The sequence below is a fragment of the Anopheles coustani genome, chromosome 3 (genome assembly GCF_943734705.1).
Source record: "Anopheles coustani chromosome 3, idAnoCousDA_361_x.2, whole genome shotgun sequence".
Taxonomy (NCBI): Eukaryota; Metazoa; Arthropoda; class Insecta; order Diptera; family Culicidae; genus Anopheles; species Anopheles coustani.
The window spans coordinates 49,924,660-49,939,815 of NC_071288.1; the positions used below are offsets into that span (position 1 = coordinate 49,924,660).

The 15,156-nt window shown below is 46.8% G+C and overlaps 1 protein-coding gene across 1 annotated transcript in view; it reads left to right on the forward strand.

The window, feature by feature from the left end:
• The window catches only part of LOC131262434 (uncharacterized), a 96,487-nt gene that overhangs the window by 40,743 nt on the left and 40,588 nt on the right, over positions 1–15,156 (forward strand). Inside the window, exon 2 of the mRNA XM_058264435.1 lies at positions 6,336–6,458. Within this exon, the coding sequence (XP_058120418.1) occupies positions 6,336–6,458 (123 nt within the window). The remainder of the gene's footprint in view (positions 1–6,335; positions 6,459–15,156) is intronic.

The following is a 15,156-nucleotide window of genomic DNA, read 5'->3' on the forward strand; positions in this document are numbered from 1 at the left end:
TTGCGGAACCACATTCCCGGCAGGAGAGTTCCTTTTTTTTGGATTCTCCCTCGACCCGTCGTTATGTGCACCATCTTGTTAAGTTTCCCGTGGAAACAATGGCAGACGTACGGTGGTGAAAGTGAACCGGCATTTAAAATTCACAAGATCATCAAACACTCGCCCTCGGTAGGACAAAAGGAAAAAAAACTCAACCTCAATTTCTTTGATTAACTGAACGTCCTCGCGTCCCTCGCCATGCTGCTCGGTTCTGCACGATCCTTATTGTCGTCGTCATCATCATCATCTCCATCGTCCTCCTGTCGTCGTCTTCATCAGCTCAATCCGTTTCTCGGAAGAATTTCTGTTTGCCAAACAACGAAAATACAGAGCGTATGTATGCGTGTCGGTGTGTGCGGATGGATGTTTTATTGTGTTTATTTTGTTCTTTTGGCAGTATTTTCCCAATTCCGGTGTGCCTTTGAAAGCGGGGGAAGCTTCAGGAGAACGCACCACTCAAGAAAATACCATCCCATCAAATTAAACCAACATAAACGGGGCGCGAAGACGGTGCGAAGAAACGCCCCGGAAGATCGCGGTACCTGCGGTGGTCGGGTTCGTAAATTTTCCCCCACCCGACCGGCAACCGCCGTCCGACGGAAGGGTCGGAAAATCAGCCACATTTCACAGCCGTGCAGCGATGCGTTCGCGGAGGCCCGAGCGGGGCAATAAGGCAAACAAGGAACCGCTGAACTTGGAAGGGCAAGTTTTATTTAAATTCTTATTTAACGACCAGCCCGAAGTGACCTTGCCCTACCAAACGTCCCGGTCTCGCGCGGGAAGTGGGGCACGCAAAAAACACAAGCGCTTTACGTTTGGGAGTTGTTGTTTCACGGGGGAGAAAACAGAAGAAAAACAACAACCTCCACCAACATGGGGTCGGTGGTTGGTCGGCGGTCATCAGCCAATTGTGTTAAAACCGCTCGTTGTTTACCCCCCTTCCCTCACTGAACGTCCCAAAATCAAAAAGCACTCGACCTGCACAGGTTTACAGGTTACAGTTTGGTCGATTCGTTCGAAAGGGTTCGGGAGCGGGGCAACCGTGGTTGGGGTGGGTTGAAAATCCTTTGCGTAATTTCCAGCCCACCACCGCAGGAAGCGAACGGTACGCGGAACATGGATCCTGGTAATGGAGATGATTTTTGAGGCAACTGATTGCTTTGGCCTAATTGATTTTTACTCTCGCGCCCTTTAGTGAAGAGGCACCGAGTCAATAAAACTGCACAATTCTTGGAAGAACTTGAAACCAAACAGAAGGTTTCGAAAGATGTAAAGTCAATATTGTTACGTTATGGCACTACTTTAAATAATCGTCAATATCAATAAACTATTTGATCGACGTCCTTTACAAATAGAGTTTCCCCACCAGAAAAATGAAAGAAAATATAGAGTGATCTGCAAATGCAGTATTAATTTCTCAGCGATTTAAAAGGCGCTTCACTTGAATTCCAGTTACTGCGTAAAGTAAGTTAAATATGGGATTCATAAAAATAAATAAAACCAGAGAACAAAGGCTGGAAAACGCGAACACCGTCAATGAACAACTCAAGCGAAATTGCGCAGAAGGAAATATTATAAAGCAAACATTAAAACAACTAATTGTACTGCGCTCGGCAAAAGGGGGATCGTCCCATGGTGCCGGTGCATAGTTGCGAGATGTCTCCGTATGAAGTGGAAGGTACCCCAGTTTAAAATGGGAGGCCAAACAGCGGCACAAACGGACGAACGGGGCAGAAAGTATGAGTCACCCGTGAACGTAAAGTAGGGCAAAAGTGCGAACCGACGCGCCTGAATGTAGTCTATAATTTTACCGTTTCGCTCGGGAGTTTTCCACCGGATACAACGGACGGAGCCACGACATTCCAGTCCTTTCCAGCAAGCAATTCTTGTTCTCTCTTCCTTCGAGTCGTTTCTTCGTTGCCAACCACAATGTCAGAAGGCAGGAGAAGAACGCTTCCACCGCAGCTTCCATCTTCCGAGAGGCGTACAGTAGGTGCTTGCAAGAGGACAGTTTGTGTGAGTGTGTACGAGATAGAGAAAATATGGAACAGGGAACGCAGAACGGGGAGGGGCAGGAAAACACACTTAACCTTTTCACTTTATGATGTTTTTAGCCATTCGGAGGGAAAGTTTTTTGCCACTCACCTCGAGCAGCCCTTCCTCACCATCATTGCTGCGCTCTCCCGGAACGCAACTGTTCTGCTGCACCTGCTTGGCGCTTCACTCTAGTGTCCCTAGAACATCCCCCAGCCGCAAACCGGGAGCCTTGTCGTTATGCTTTCAGCCTGCCGGATTTTATACGAGGGCGAGAAGTTCCGGGTATAGGAGCGGGGTGTCGTTTTTCCTTTGTTTCTTTTCGAGCAGTTAACGGTTGACTGAACCGTGAAATCCGCGAACGACACGTGTCTATTGAAAGCCGGTGTACACAATTTGTTTTTGAAACTAAGAAACAATAGCGGGTAAAGCACATGATCCCACTTTTTGGCACGAGCGAAACGACACACACCGACGTGTCATACTTGTAGGAGTTAAGGATTTTATGTTGTGGTTGTTTTGGGCTTTGTGCTTCTTTATGTTTTCTTTGCTAGTTGTCTTTCGAAAGTTAAACTCAGTTCGAGTAGCTTGAAAGAGGGGGGATTGTTTTCTGGAAAGTTAAACTCAAAGTTTGTTTTTGTGCAACTGATTCCATTGTTGACTTCTCTTTCTCTTGAATGCAATCCAAACAAGAACTAAGGTATTTAAAAGATTTAGAAAACTTTAATCGTTGCAGGAGTTTACATGCTTATTTTAGATGTTAACCACGGTTTTTGCCACATTGGAAAAATATTGATAAATAAGAATTAGTTAAAGCTGGTAGATTCGACTCTCTCAACGAAGCTGTATCCAACGCTTTACGACGTCTTAGCCAAAGCTACACATTTTCATTCCAGTGTGTAGTAGCTTACCTCGTTACATACATCGTGAGAGTTTTCCAAATAACCTCGACAAGGAGTCAGTGTTGGATTCTGCAGATAGTACTACTGCTGCAACCATCGCAGCATTGTTCCACTTCCTGCCTGGGAGCATCTGGTGCCAAACACTTTTCCAAGGGTGAGCTAAAGCATACTTTATGAGAAGCTTCCCGTGCCATTTTCAAGGAAAAAGAATAGAATGGTGGCCAAAGGCAAAGCCATAGTTAGTGACGTAAGGCGAACCAAGTGGGGAGATGCTTTCGGGAAAACAACGTGCCTAGGAAAAATCATGAACAAAACGGCATCGGGCAGGACATTGCTAGGCAAGTGGCACCGGCCCAGTGCATATGTGTTTTCCCATTTTCCGACGAAAGCATTCGCCATGGTTCGGAGGCCAACGCTTTGCTGCCGAAAAAAAAGGGAAAGATTGCAACGTCGATGAAACACAGTTGGGAGGGAAAATCATGGTCGCCATGCAGTCGACGTGGTGCTGAAGCCGGAAACAGACAAAAACCATACCACACCAATTTCTAATGAGGTGATAAAATGTTTATTACACGCTTGAATGAGCTCCTTTTGCTACAAAACTACCCTTTCGGCTCTTGTGCATAGTTCGGGGAAGGAGGTCACACACACATACAGGCAACGAGGCAGTCGCGGTGGGGGGGAAGTTTGCTGGGAATTTAGTTCACTACAAAACTGAAAACCCACTCCGGCTCCGGCGTTCGTTCGTTGGAAAACGGAGAAGTCGTACGAGCTGAAAATCCGACTGTACGATGGGGCGGAGGTAAAAGTTTTTCCACCCGCCGGGAAACATGACTCCCGTGCCCGCCCTCCGGACGTGGAGGGAACGGATGAACCGAAAGCTCAACTGTTGTCAGAAATGTGGCACACGGGCAACAAAAACGACAGACACACACACACACACAGAGGGAGACAAACCGGAAACGAGCGGGCTTCGAGCTTCGCTTAGAGCACCGATCGTAGTCATCGTTCTTATGTATGTGTGTGTGTGTGTGTGTGCGGTGTATGCTTTCGTGTGTTGAGCTGATGTAATGAAGTGGTTCAAATGGGATAACAATGTTGCCCATGCAGGGCAAGTCTTCAGGGACGAGACTCCGTTCGACCGTTTGCCAGCGAAAAGACGACGAACGCCGGGCTCGGAAGGGGATGCGTGTAAATTGTCTACCAGGGCGGTGGGGTTGGTGGGGGTGGGACGGTTTACAAGGTTGCTTGTTGTTTAGCTGTAATTCGTACGGTCGATAATCCGGCCGCTCCGTGGGGAAGACATTTAAGGTTCTGCTTCGCAGCCGGATTTCCCAGGGAAGGATGTGCGAGAAGGAGTTGAAACTGTTTGCGCGTGCTGTTACGGAAGTCCCAAATCAATTAGTCATTCGAAAAGTACATCCCCCACCCCCCGTGCATCATCCTTGGGTCGGTTTGGGGAGCTTTTAAACGAGCGCAAAGCACAACGAAGGGAAAAAAGGCTCCTTCACGGACGAGTGTGAAAACAAACCGAAAACGAAAAAGTCAAATTCCACACGCACCAGTGGAGTGTGTTGTTTGGTTTTTCCGACAATCGGCCACCTTGACGGGAGGCCATTGGCTGATTGCGTCTTATCGCGGCACTTCCATCTTCCATCCACCGGTTCAAACATCCGGACGGAATCTCAACCGCCTCTCTCCCCGGCCGGGGGTTTTGCGGGAGTCGCGTGTTTTGTTCGGGCTCGGATTTCGGATCATTTCACCTTTCCGTCACCTTGGCCACGGCCCAGGCATCGATCCGGGGTTGTTTTATTTTTCCCTCCCCCCTCCCCGGCCAGTCGTAAAAGTGGGCCCTTTTTCGTCGTAAACAATGTGCGACTCGTTATATTTATTTCGCGCTTGTGTGAAGAACAGATGGCGCACGGTTGCTAATCATGAGTGAAATTATGGAGATGTATTACTTTACAATGTTTACAGTGCGAGCCACAAACGGGAGCCGGTACGTGTTGGTTTTGCTGAATTGCTAACGGTGGTGTGAAATACTTGTTAGGGCATAAAGCGAAAATATTTTGGTGTTTGTTTTCCCTAACGATGGTAGGAAATCTGGTCTTAGTGTTGAGTTTTGTACGTTTTAGTTTCCAAAATAACTCTGACTTTTTGGGCGAAAAACTGTTTGAGAAGATAAAAATTTTAAAAGACAGTAAAAGAGTAATTCATAATTGATTGAAATTCATTCAATTTGTTCAAAAATTCAAATTTCTCCAGGTTTTTACACTATTTAGTTCTATATTTTTTAAATGCTACAAATTAACCTCTTACGTTTCTACTAAATTTGTCGTCTGATTGTTGACTGAGGAAAAACTAAACTTTATGCGAATTTTCTTTCACCCCTGTTAAAACTATTTCACACACTTATTGATTTTTCCATCAACTTTCCCGTCCGTCATACGAGCCGGGAGCTTTTTATCAGGATCTCCAAGACCGATCTGGAGCACGGAAAGGTACCAACCTTTTTCGGGCGCCAATGTCGCGAGGGGCTTCAAAACATTGTTTCTCGTGGATTACCGCACAGCTCCTTACAGCAACTTAACTGAAACCCGCACACACATAAACACACACACAAGCACGCACACGATTACCCCAAAAGTCCAGCCAGCAGCATTAATTTAGCGCCGGCAATCAACAGCAAACCTCCGTCCTTCCGGTCGTGAGCGCGCCGTTCGCACGAAGGCTCGAATTGATTACTTGGCCGAGGTTAAGCCGCCTTTTCCCTCCCACCCACCGCGTGTGGGATTTTCGTGACTCGAGCCGACAAATCCGTCCCGAAGAGCCCGAAAGTCACATAATAATGGGCCTCCCGTTAAGGGCTGGTGAAAGCACTCGGCGCTAATGTGGTGCTTCCACGCATTCCATGCCGTTCCGTGGCGGCCGATGAAGAACGCTACATATCGCACGCAATAACGGGTCCCCCCAGCTCCTCCACAGGCCCTACCGGACCAGCCCAGGTGGCCGGCTCACGTTTGCCTTCGAAGGGAAAAATCACACCCCACACACACACACATACACGTACACACTTACGGTCATGGTGGATGCAAATCCGCTCCGTTCCGTTTCGGTGAAGTTTCTGCACCGACTCCACCGAAGTGCACGGGTCGGGTGGTTTAATGAACAAGTTCCATTTACGGTGGCCACTCTGCGGCCCATCCGGGAAGACCGTTAATTTGTTTAGCCCAACCTAACGTGCCGGGAACGGGATCCGGCCGAAGGGGGACATTTCCACTGGAATGCTTCAAAAATGTACCGCGCATTTGGTGGAAGTAGCTAATGTGTCTTCTCTTTCTCTCTCTGTCTCTCCCACAGGATCGAATATTAAGACTGCAATAGCTATTTTAAATTGTATATTAGCACGACAACTGTGCTTCGAGGATCCATCATGTTCAGCCATCCTAGAGATCATCCCGCGCGTCTGCGGACCAGTGCCAGGTAAGTTCCGGCGCACTAAACGATAGAATAGTTTTCCTATTTCTAAGTTATTTTTCCTCGTAATTTGTCCTTAAGTTGTTTGGTAAAATTTGTTCAATTTGCGGCCCGATGACGCTTTGCCTGATGACTTCATGTTAATTGCAATTTTCACCCTCCGTTTGCACTGACACAAAGGTGACATTTGCTGGTGTTTGTTTCATTGCTGAAAAGAAAGGTCAATGGGACATGGTGACGGGGTTTTCCACCGCCAGTATGTCATCCCGGGGACAGTCTATTTGTCGTTCGTAATGATGGCGTGGTGGGATTTCAAATGCAACTGCTTCCTTTTGCAAAGAAATACAGCAAGCAAGCAAGCGTTGGAGGGAGCGTCAGGCTGGTTCACCTAACAAGGCTGGTGGTGCTTATTTTTGTTCAACCACTTCAATGCACGAAACAAGCGCCGCAAGCGAAGGACCTTGCCTTAAATCCTTCCACCATTCAACGGCGAGCGGTGGAGAGGATTGTTCATGCCACCCGAAGGAACACGGTCGCCTCACGGCAGTTGGCCCGGTGCATTCCGTCTCGTCGTGAGGTGAGCACGGGTTTTCCGCCCCCTTACCACCCCCACCCTATAACAACCCACTGTGGAACGAGAGTTTAATTAAAGTAGACGCCATAAAGTCGGCCCCGTTTCGGAGAATCGCACATATGCGGTTGGCGGGGCGGTGCAACAACTCCCGGTGAGGAGGTGCAGGAGGGGGTGTTTACATGCACCCTGACATGCACCGGTACGGCAGTACAATACGCGGCGACCGGAGGATCTTTTCTTGGCCGTTTTCCGTGGTTGCTTTCTGGGAACGTTAACGATGCAAAACTTGGTGGAAAATGGGATCATCAGGAGCGGGGGATGGGTGTACGGTCCGGAGCGAGGAAAACGTTTCGGTGAACGCATGAAGCGTGCGACTTTATTACACGCGACCGTGAAGGATGCATTTTCCCTATGGAGGTCGTATTTTATTGAAGCTTTTTCTTGCATATATGTTTCCTATACAAAACAATATTTTATTTCTTTTAGAATAAAACTCACGGGATTTAACCGGCTTAGTAAATGTTGTTCAAAAAATCTCCCAAATTCTAGAAAAACTCCTTTAAAAACGCATTTTCAAACACCTTCTAAATCACAGCAACATAGCTTCTTTTTAAGTTGGTTTTCAACGTATTTTATCCACCAAGAACCAATTCAATAGATTGACCTAAACAATTAAAACTCATCGCTCTTCTAAAAAGTCTACCGGCCTACGTCTTGGACTTTACTTGGAAGAGACATTTGACACTGTCTGACACAAAGGATTAGTATTTTAGCATTTCTCCCAAAATTTCCCACCTTACGCTATATTTATGATTTTTTTCTTTTGTATAGATAGATTTGTTGGTTTTGTTAGTTTTCTTCTGTTTTTTGTTTTTTTTTTTCTATTATCTTTTCCTATTTAAATGCAAATGAAAAGTACCAGGGGTTATTTTTCCCCATTTAAAATTGATTATCCATAATGTTACAGTACAATAAACTTCACAAATATTGTGTTAAGGTTCCACTAGCGAGGTTACCAATATCACTCTAATTTTAGTTATTGTAAGTGAAGTATGTAAATTTAGGAATAATAAATATTCTCTGTTACTACTACTTGCATTAAGCATATTTAACTAAACTCCACACGTTTTTCCGTTCCTTAATTGGTTCAAAATATTCAACGATATTAAAATGGTTCACAATCGAAAACCATTTAACAAAGCGCTCAAAGCTTAAAGAGACCACTTTTTGCATCGTTGAAGTGCAGCTGAAAAGTGCAACGATACTTTAAACGGCCCCTCTGCTTGTACCGAACGACTTGGAAAGTCATTAATATTCTTATCCCACCGCCGTCTCGGCCAAATCAGAACATTACGCTCCTCTGGTAACATAACACACACACGCGCGAGTCACAGCTGTGTGCCTTTGGAACAATTGTATACGGCGAGTAGGAAAATCGTTAAGGAAGAGAGGCCGATCGTTCTCGAACACGAAAATCGGCATAGATAAGGCATTCCCGTTCGGCACAATGGTTTGCCCCTCCCGACGGCAGTTGACAGGATGGCGCGGGACTAGCTGGGTAGAAGGCCGCGGGAAAAACTGTATCAAGTTCAAGTGTCGATCCTCCCAGGAGGACCTTCTCCATCGTGAAGAGCCGCACCCGGAAAAGGGAGCAACGCGATGCGCCTGGTGACGTGCGACCGCGTGTGCATTTTGGCCGGAAGTCGCTGCAGGCGCGCTTCTCACATGTCCGTGTGTGTGTGTGTGTGTGTGTGTGTGTGGGTGTGTGCGTGTATACGTGTATGCAGGCAAGGGGTAAATGTATGCAAATTTATGCACCAACTCACCGGCGCCTCTTTTCCATCGAAACCTACCAACCATCGAAAGCGACGGGGCTATCTTGGCGAACAGAATTTTCCGGACCGAAACGTTTCACCCTTTTTTTCCTGGCGCTGCGGGACAACTTTTCCGATCAAACCAGTCAAGGTTGTGGAACGCCGGCGGGAGGGGTGAAGGGACACGAATCGGTAGGTTCATTGGTCAAATGCTCACGAAAATCTGGTGCCCAACTTTTGCCTGGAACGACGACCTGCTGCAGGCGTCGGAAACGGGAGGAAAAAGGCGGACGAAAGTAGAAAAGTGAGAAGCGACTCTATGAGCCCACTGGACGCAAGGAAAAAGGGCACGAAAAAAGGATCCCCGTGCTGACCGAATGAAGTCATGAATGGATATGATGGGTTTACATTATGTAATATTCGGCTGTCAACTTTTCCTTTTGCAAAGTCGTTCCGAACGGAACCGGCCGAAACACGCTTTCGGACGCTACGTGATACATTTCATGTCGTTTGCAAAATTTTAATGAGATACCCGGCGACACCACGCTGCGGCTCGATCGTAGGCACGCGGAATTTTCCAACATTAGGTTCCGGGTTCATTTCCGAGTTTTTCACCTCTACCTGTGTGAGCCGGCAAAAAAGGTCAAACTGCTGAATGCATGTCATTGCTTTCGTTTTTGTCGTTGTTGTTAGCGCCCATATCGCACTGGAAGAGTATTATGCAAATAAACCATCACCGTCATCATCATCATCATCATAGTCAACATGGTTGTCGTTGTAAAAGTCTTTCATCGGAGAGAACGGAATATCTAACATCATCAAGCCCCAATTTTCCTCCAGCACCGTTCGACCGAGGGACACGAACCGGCGAACGCGGGGTTGCCTTTAAATGTAATCTTTGGATGATGAAATTTTGGAACCATTTCAGATAGCGGAACTAACTCCCCTCGTCCTTCGTAATCCGAAGTGAACGAATTTTTCATCGACAAAAGAAGCCGCCGTTCGGTTTCGAGGTTTCGGGAGACGAGACGAAAGAATGCGGGCGAAATACCATGTAAGCTGTTACATTGGCTTTTTTGTCGATGTTCTCTGCCACTGGTTCGAACAACCAGTGAACAATGCCTAATGGGAGCTTATGTCGGCAAGCAGCAGTACAAAAAATAAAGGTTGTATGCTTTGGCAACCTGTTGAACTACGTGGCGTCCGGGTTGATGATGTTTTCAAAATGAAGGATTAAAAGTGAATGCCCGATGAGTGCCCAGATATTTAATATAAAGTTGATCCATCGGGTATAGTTTCTTGTCTTTGCGAAGGGTCAAAAGTAGTGTTGTGCTTAATTAATCTTTTGGCGAGATTCATTCATATGAATCTTTCACCTAAGATTTATTCAAATGGATTCATGAATCTTTGCGGATTCGAATCTTCAAAGCTTAATGAATCATTCGAAACCTTCATGAATCTTCATGAATCTTCACGAATCTCCCCGATTCTTTCATAGGCGTGGACAATGCGACCAAAAACAAAAAGGAGGTCCCTCAACTTATTTTTGGTGACTATTCATCAGTTGGTTTGTCTTCAGGATTCATGAACCTCTCGACGAAAAATTCATAATTCCCTTATAAAGCAGAGATTCATTCAGATTCATGAATCTGAATCAGATTTACGCAACTCTAGTTAAAAGGTGACGAATTTGCAAGATGTAGCAAGAAAAAGGTGCCCTTTTATTTTTTTCAGCGCCTTTTCTGTTCCTAAATGTTTCGCGAAAGAGGGATATTTCGTAACGAGTTTAAGTAACTTAAACCTTCCTAGAATAAAGTTATGCTCTCCATTCTCCAATCAAAACAGAAAACTTCCCTTCCAAACGCTGTACAATGCCGCGTTATTTTCAATGCAAGGTTCACTTGCAACATTCGAAGACGCTCCTCGTAAATCACAAACTTTCGCTTTGCCCGAGCCAATGCAACTGCATTCACTGCACTAGGGCGCCAACACCCAACCCGCACCCGGGTTCGAAACCTGTGTGTTTAGTTATGTCCGCCCGCCTGTTTTTTGCCTATTACTTTTTATTGTGCCAGCGCTCTTCCCGGGAGCTTACGTTGGGTCGTTTTTCAAATGCCCACGGCATTTGACTTTTGCTGCAGTTCAGGAGGCGGCCGAGTGGGTGCAGCAGCGGATCCACCAACGTGCAATATACCTGGCCAACCCGGTGTATCGATTTTATTTTACCTCCTCAATACCGGCTGCCGTAAAACGGGTATGCTTTGTTTGCTTTACGTCTTTGCGGCGCCCCCGGAGGGATACTACGACCCTCACCCTGGTCGGAAGGAACTCACAGGGAATTCATAGCTGTTTGGGTATTCCTTGGAACCCCCTTTGCTGGTGATCCTGGTGGACTTTTGCTTTTTCCCACCCCCTGCTTATGTAACGATTGTCCGCTAGTGAACTGCAGTATTAAGTCCATTTTGGTTTCTTCATTGTGTTGGTGGGTCGATGTAGTTTTTTTTCCCCCCTACCTCACAAACACCAACGCTCGAAAACGGTATGCCAAGGTTCTGATTGGGCCACCAGATGAACGGGACGGATGCCATGGAAGATGCCTCGTGGGCGATGTATCTATGTTTTGTCGCTGGGAAAACTGCATCGGCAGGCATGTTTCGGTTTTTGCTTTTCATCCATTCTTCGATTTTTGCTGCCCCCAGCAATCGTTTTCCGGCAGCGTGGGAGAGTCTTCTACCGTTCTCGGCGCTCGATGGGAAACGTCACCCGTGTTTTACAACCGTTCACTCGGGGGCGGCATTTCTGGAGGGCATTTATTTGCTACAATCGCAAAACTTTTACGAGCATACATTTGCATATCAACTCGAATCGAAATGAAAACGAAGAACGCTTTGTATGGGGATTTTTGGTGGAAGCAAAGGACAAGCTGCGTCTACCCGAGGCTGACTGAGGAAGAGAAAAGGAAACTTTCGACCAGGTGAGGGTGATGAATTTGGAAATTCAATAAAGTTTTCTGATGGACACACCGTGAAGCAGTTGGCGCAAGCAAAATCGATACGAAGTGATTATGTCCTTAGTTTTTGATGTATTGGATTTTTAACTTGTGTTCTTGATAAAGATTATTTTCTCTGTGCCTTGTTTTATCAATAAACATTAACGCACAATTTCCCGAATCCAAAATTATGGTTTGCAAGTGCATTCAGGCATCTGCTAACTTAATATCTCCTTAAGGAACCGCCAAACTGTGCCTTAACAGTGTTATGATGATGTTAGAAACCAATGTTTCGGTGTGTAAACCCAAGCGTTTAGAGATAACACTGCAGACATGTCATCGTAAAACGGCTTTAAACCGAATTGAATTGAGGTGTATTGAGGCATAAATTACCCATAACGTGGCCAAGGAAACAAACAACGCAATAAAAGCGTTCTTCTAAGTAACCTTACGCCACCGCCCTCCCCATTCGCTGCTGTCAATTATGGCGTCCATCGACATCGGCATCTGCACTGCAGCACCCGGGACCTGATTTTCCTGACAAGGGAATAAAATCAATTGACCAGACACGATGGCGCAACGCTCTGACCCTGGCTGACCTCGAATTTTCGCATAAAACTCTTAAGACGACACAACAACCAAAGCACTGACCTGGACCTGGACGCATGTAATCAAAGCAATCCGTGTGACGACCGTGTTTCACCCTCGCCAATGGGTCGAAATTGATTGCGACAGACGTGACAGTGACAATTTTATTAATACACATCCGTCGAACCTCCCCCCCCCCCTCCTTCCCGTCGCCCTTCTACATCACGTTGGATACGGTGCGATGACAATCCGTTTCCTCCTTGTTCATTGTTGTTTTCTTCAGCCCCTTTATGGTGGCGCTAAAATGTCGATAAATGGTTCCGGTTCGGTTCGTCACCTTTTATCGTCACCTGCGTGGGTGGCAAAGGAAAACGGGATCGAAAAGTGATGTTTACAGTTGGGTTTTTGCTGGAAAGGAGGAAGTGCAACACCGGGACAGGAAGATGACTTCGATTCGAAGTCAAACCAGACGGAAAAGGATCGGTTCCTAAAACGGTGCCACTTACGAGTGAATTTTCCACCAGAGTTGCGTCAAACGGTGGAGGTGTTTTGTGCGCCCGAACGAAAGGCAGAATAAGATTGCCCTCATCCGTCCTTCGAAGATGGGTCAATGGTTCGATGAGGAGAAAGAGTACCCGATCAAAGGGTCATGGATGGACGCGTCCTTTTCGTCTTCCATTTCGATCGGGACGTCAACAGTAATGATGGTTTCGGGGAGGAAAAAAAACACCCTTCGATTCGATTGTTGTGTGACACATTTCCGACTCTATTAATCCCTTACACACACACACATACACACATCGTTCGCTGTTTTCGCAAAGAGGATGCTGAGAAGTAAGATCAAAGCGAACCTACGAGTCTATCGATGGACTAAAATAGGATACAATGACTTGACAAAGACTCGTCGGTAGTCGTCATCTTAAACACTGTCGGTTCATCACCTGCCACACTGCAGACGATCACCGTTCGCGTGAAGAAAGAATCGGCAGTCGGGCATCTTCGTTACGATTTGCTTCGATTGCGATGGCGATTAGCATGCGGTAAGACGCAATTTGCTCTGCCTCGACTGACATGAAGTGATCCGTCGGTTCATTACTCGCGCGTACCGAAATCAGCCTGTGTGTTACGCTTTTCTCCCAAAGATTGCCTCAAATCGAAACCTCTTCAGCGTGTATCGATAAACGTTTCAGCGATTGAGGCAATTTTTTTCTTGTCATCCTACACTTCTTTCCGATTTGCTTCGCCATCGAAGCCGATAAATCAGTTTCACTTAACGCGAAAACACCCCCGCGGGGAAGGAGGATGTAATCATCAACCCCTCCCTCCCCCCTTCCCCAGCATTAACCCTTATTACCATCCCCGGCATCGCTTACGGAACCGAACTCGGAGTACTCAAAGTGGCAGCATCATTAGAAGCGAACGCTTTGGCCTCATTAGTGATTTTCTCTGGATGTGGAATCTTTCTTTCTTCTTCGCCTATCTTTTCATGCCACTGTAACGCGCCTAGGTCGAGGTCCGATGCCACAAAGCGAACAAAAAAAGTTGAGCGAAATTTTCCTAAATCAGATCACTCTTTTTTGAGTTCCCGGAAGCGTTTAGGAACTGCAAATCTGCGGAGGTTGATAAAGCTGGCACTTGAGGCCGTGGGAATCCGGATTGAACCAAGCGGTGGGTATTTTTTCCCTTAAATAGCTAAATTGAGCGATCGGTTCACCACTGGGTAACCCTGATTGATGACTCGAATCGTGCTGTCATGCTTATGGTCGAACCGTCTGAAGAAAACTCTTCTTACCACGCGTGTTTAAACACACGAATTTCTTCTGAGACATGTATGCCTCAAGTAATCTCTTCACGAGCCGTTTTTCAACCCGAGAAATTCGTCGAACGTTCGCTAATGCAATCGGCAAATATTTAACCCATGTGCTCCTTGAAAAAGCACCCGGCACTTCACTGTCCCCGCCGTTGTCGTCGATGACAAAAGAAGTTAATTTAAAATCACACAAAGCGCCGAGCCGGGAAAAGTTTTCCCGCCGGTCGTCGATGTTCGGATTTTCCGTTCGGCCGAAAGGGGGCAAAGAAACGTGGTTCCGGTGGTGCCCGTTTTTCCCGCGGGATGTGCCCCGTTTCGGGGGGGGGGGAAATCTGAGAGAGCGGGACCCCATTTCCGGGACGATAACTTCCACCGGAATTCAATCGGTTTCGCGATTCGCTGGAAACGAACGGCTGATGATGATGATGATGATGATGCCGACAATGATGATGTGCTGTAAAACTTACCGTCGGGATGAGTTCGGTTTCGAGTTCGACTTCGGTGGCAAACGACTTAACGACGAGGGAAAAGTATGTTTCTTTTGCCGGGCGAAACATTCCTGGGAATGCCGGATGGCACGGGGTGGGGAGGGAGGTTTTCCAGCTCCGCAGCGTATCGCAACCCCTCGCACCAACCGCAAACCAAATTGGCTTTCTCAATTAGGGAAATTAAGATCTCCGTTCGACGTTCCACGAACGGACATTGGCGTCGAGCAAATGTGGCTTCGACGCCGCGTTTTTCCTCTGTGCGTGTGTGTGTTAGGGCTGTGCTGGGGCGTTTTCATTCTTTCGATTTTCCGCGGTTTTCCACCAATCGCAATACCGAAGGGCGACCGGTGGCTGGACCGATTTCCGTTTTAAGTGTCGTGGTTTGAAAGAAATGAATTACACGTCATTAGACTCCTCGCGCCGCTTTCGATGGGAACGATG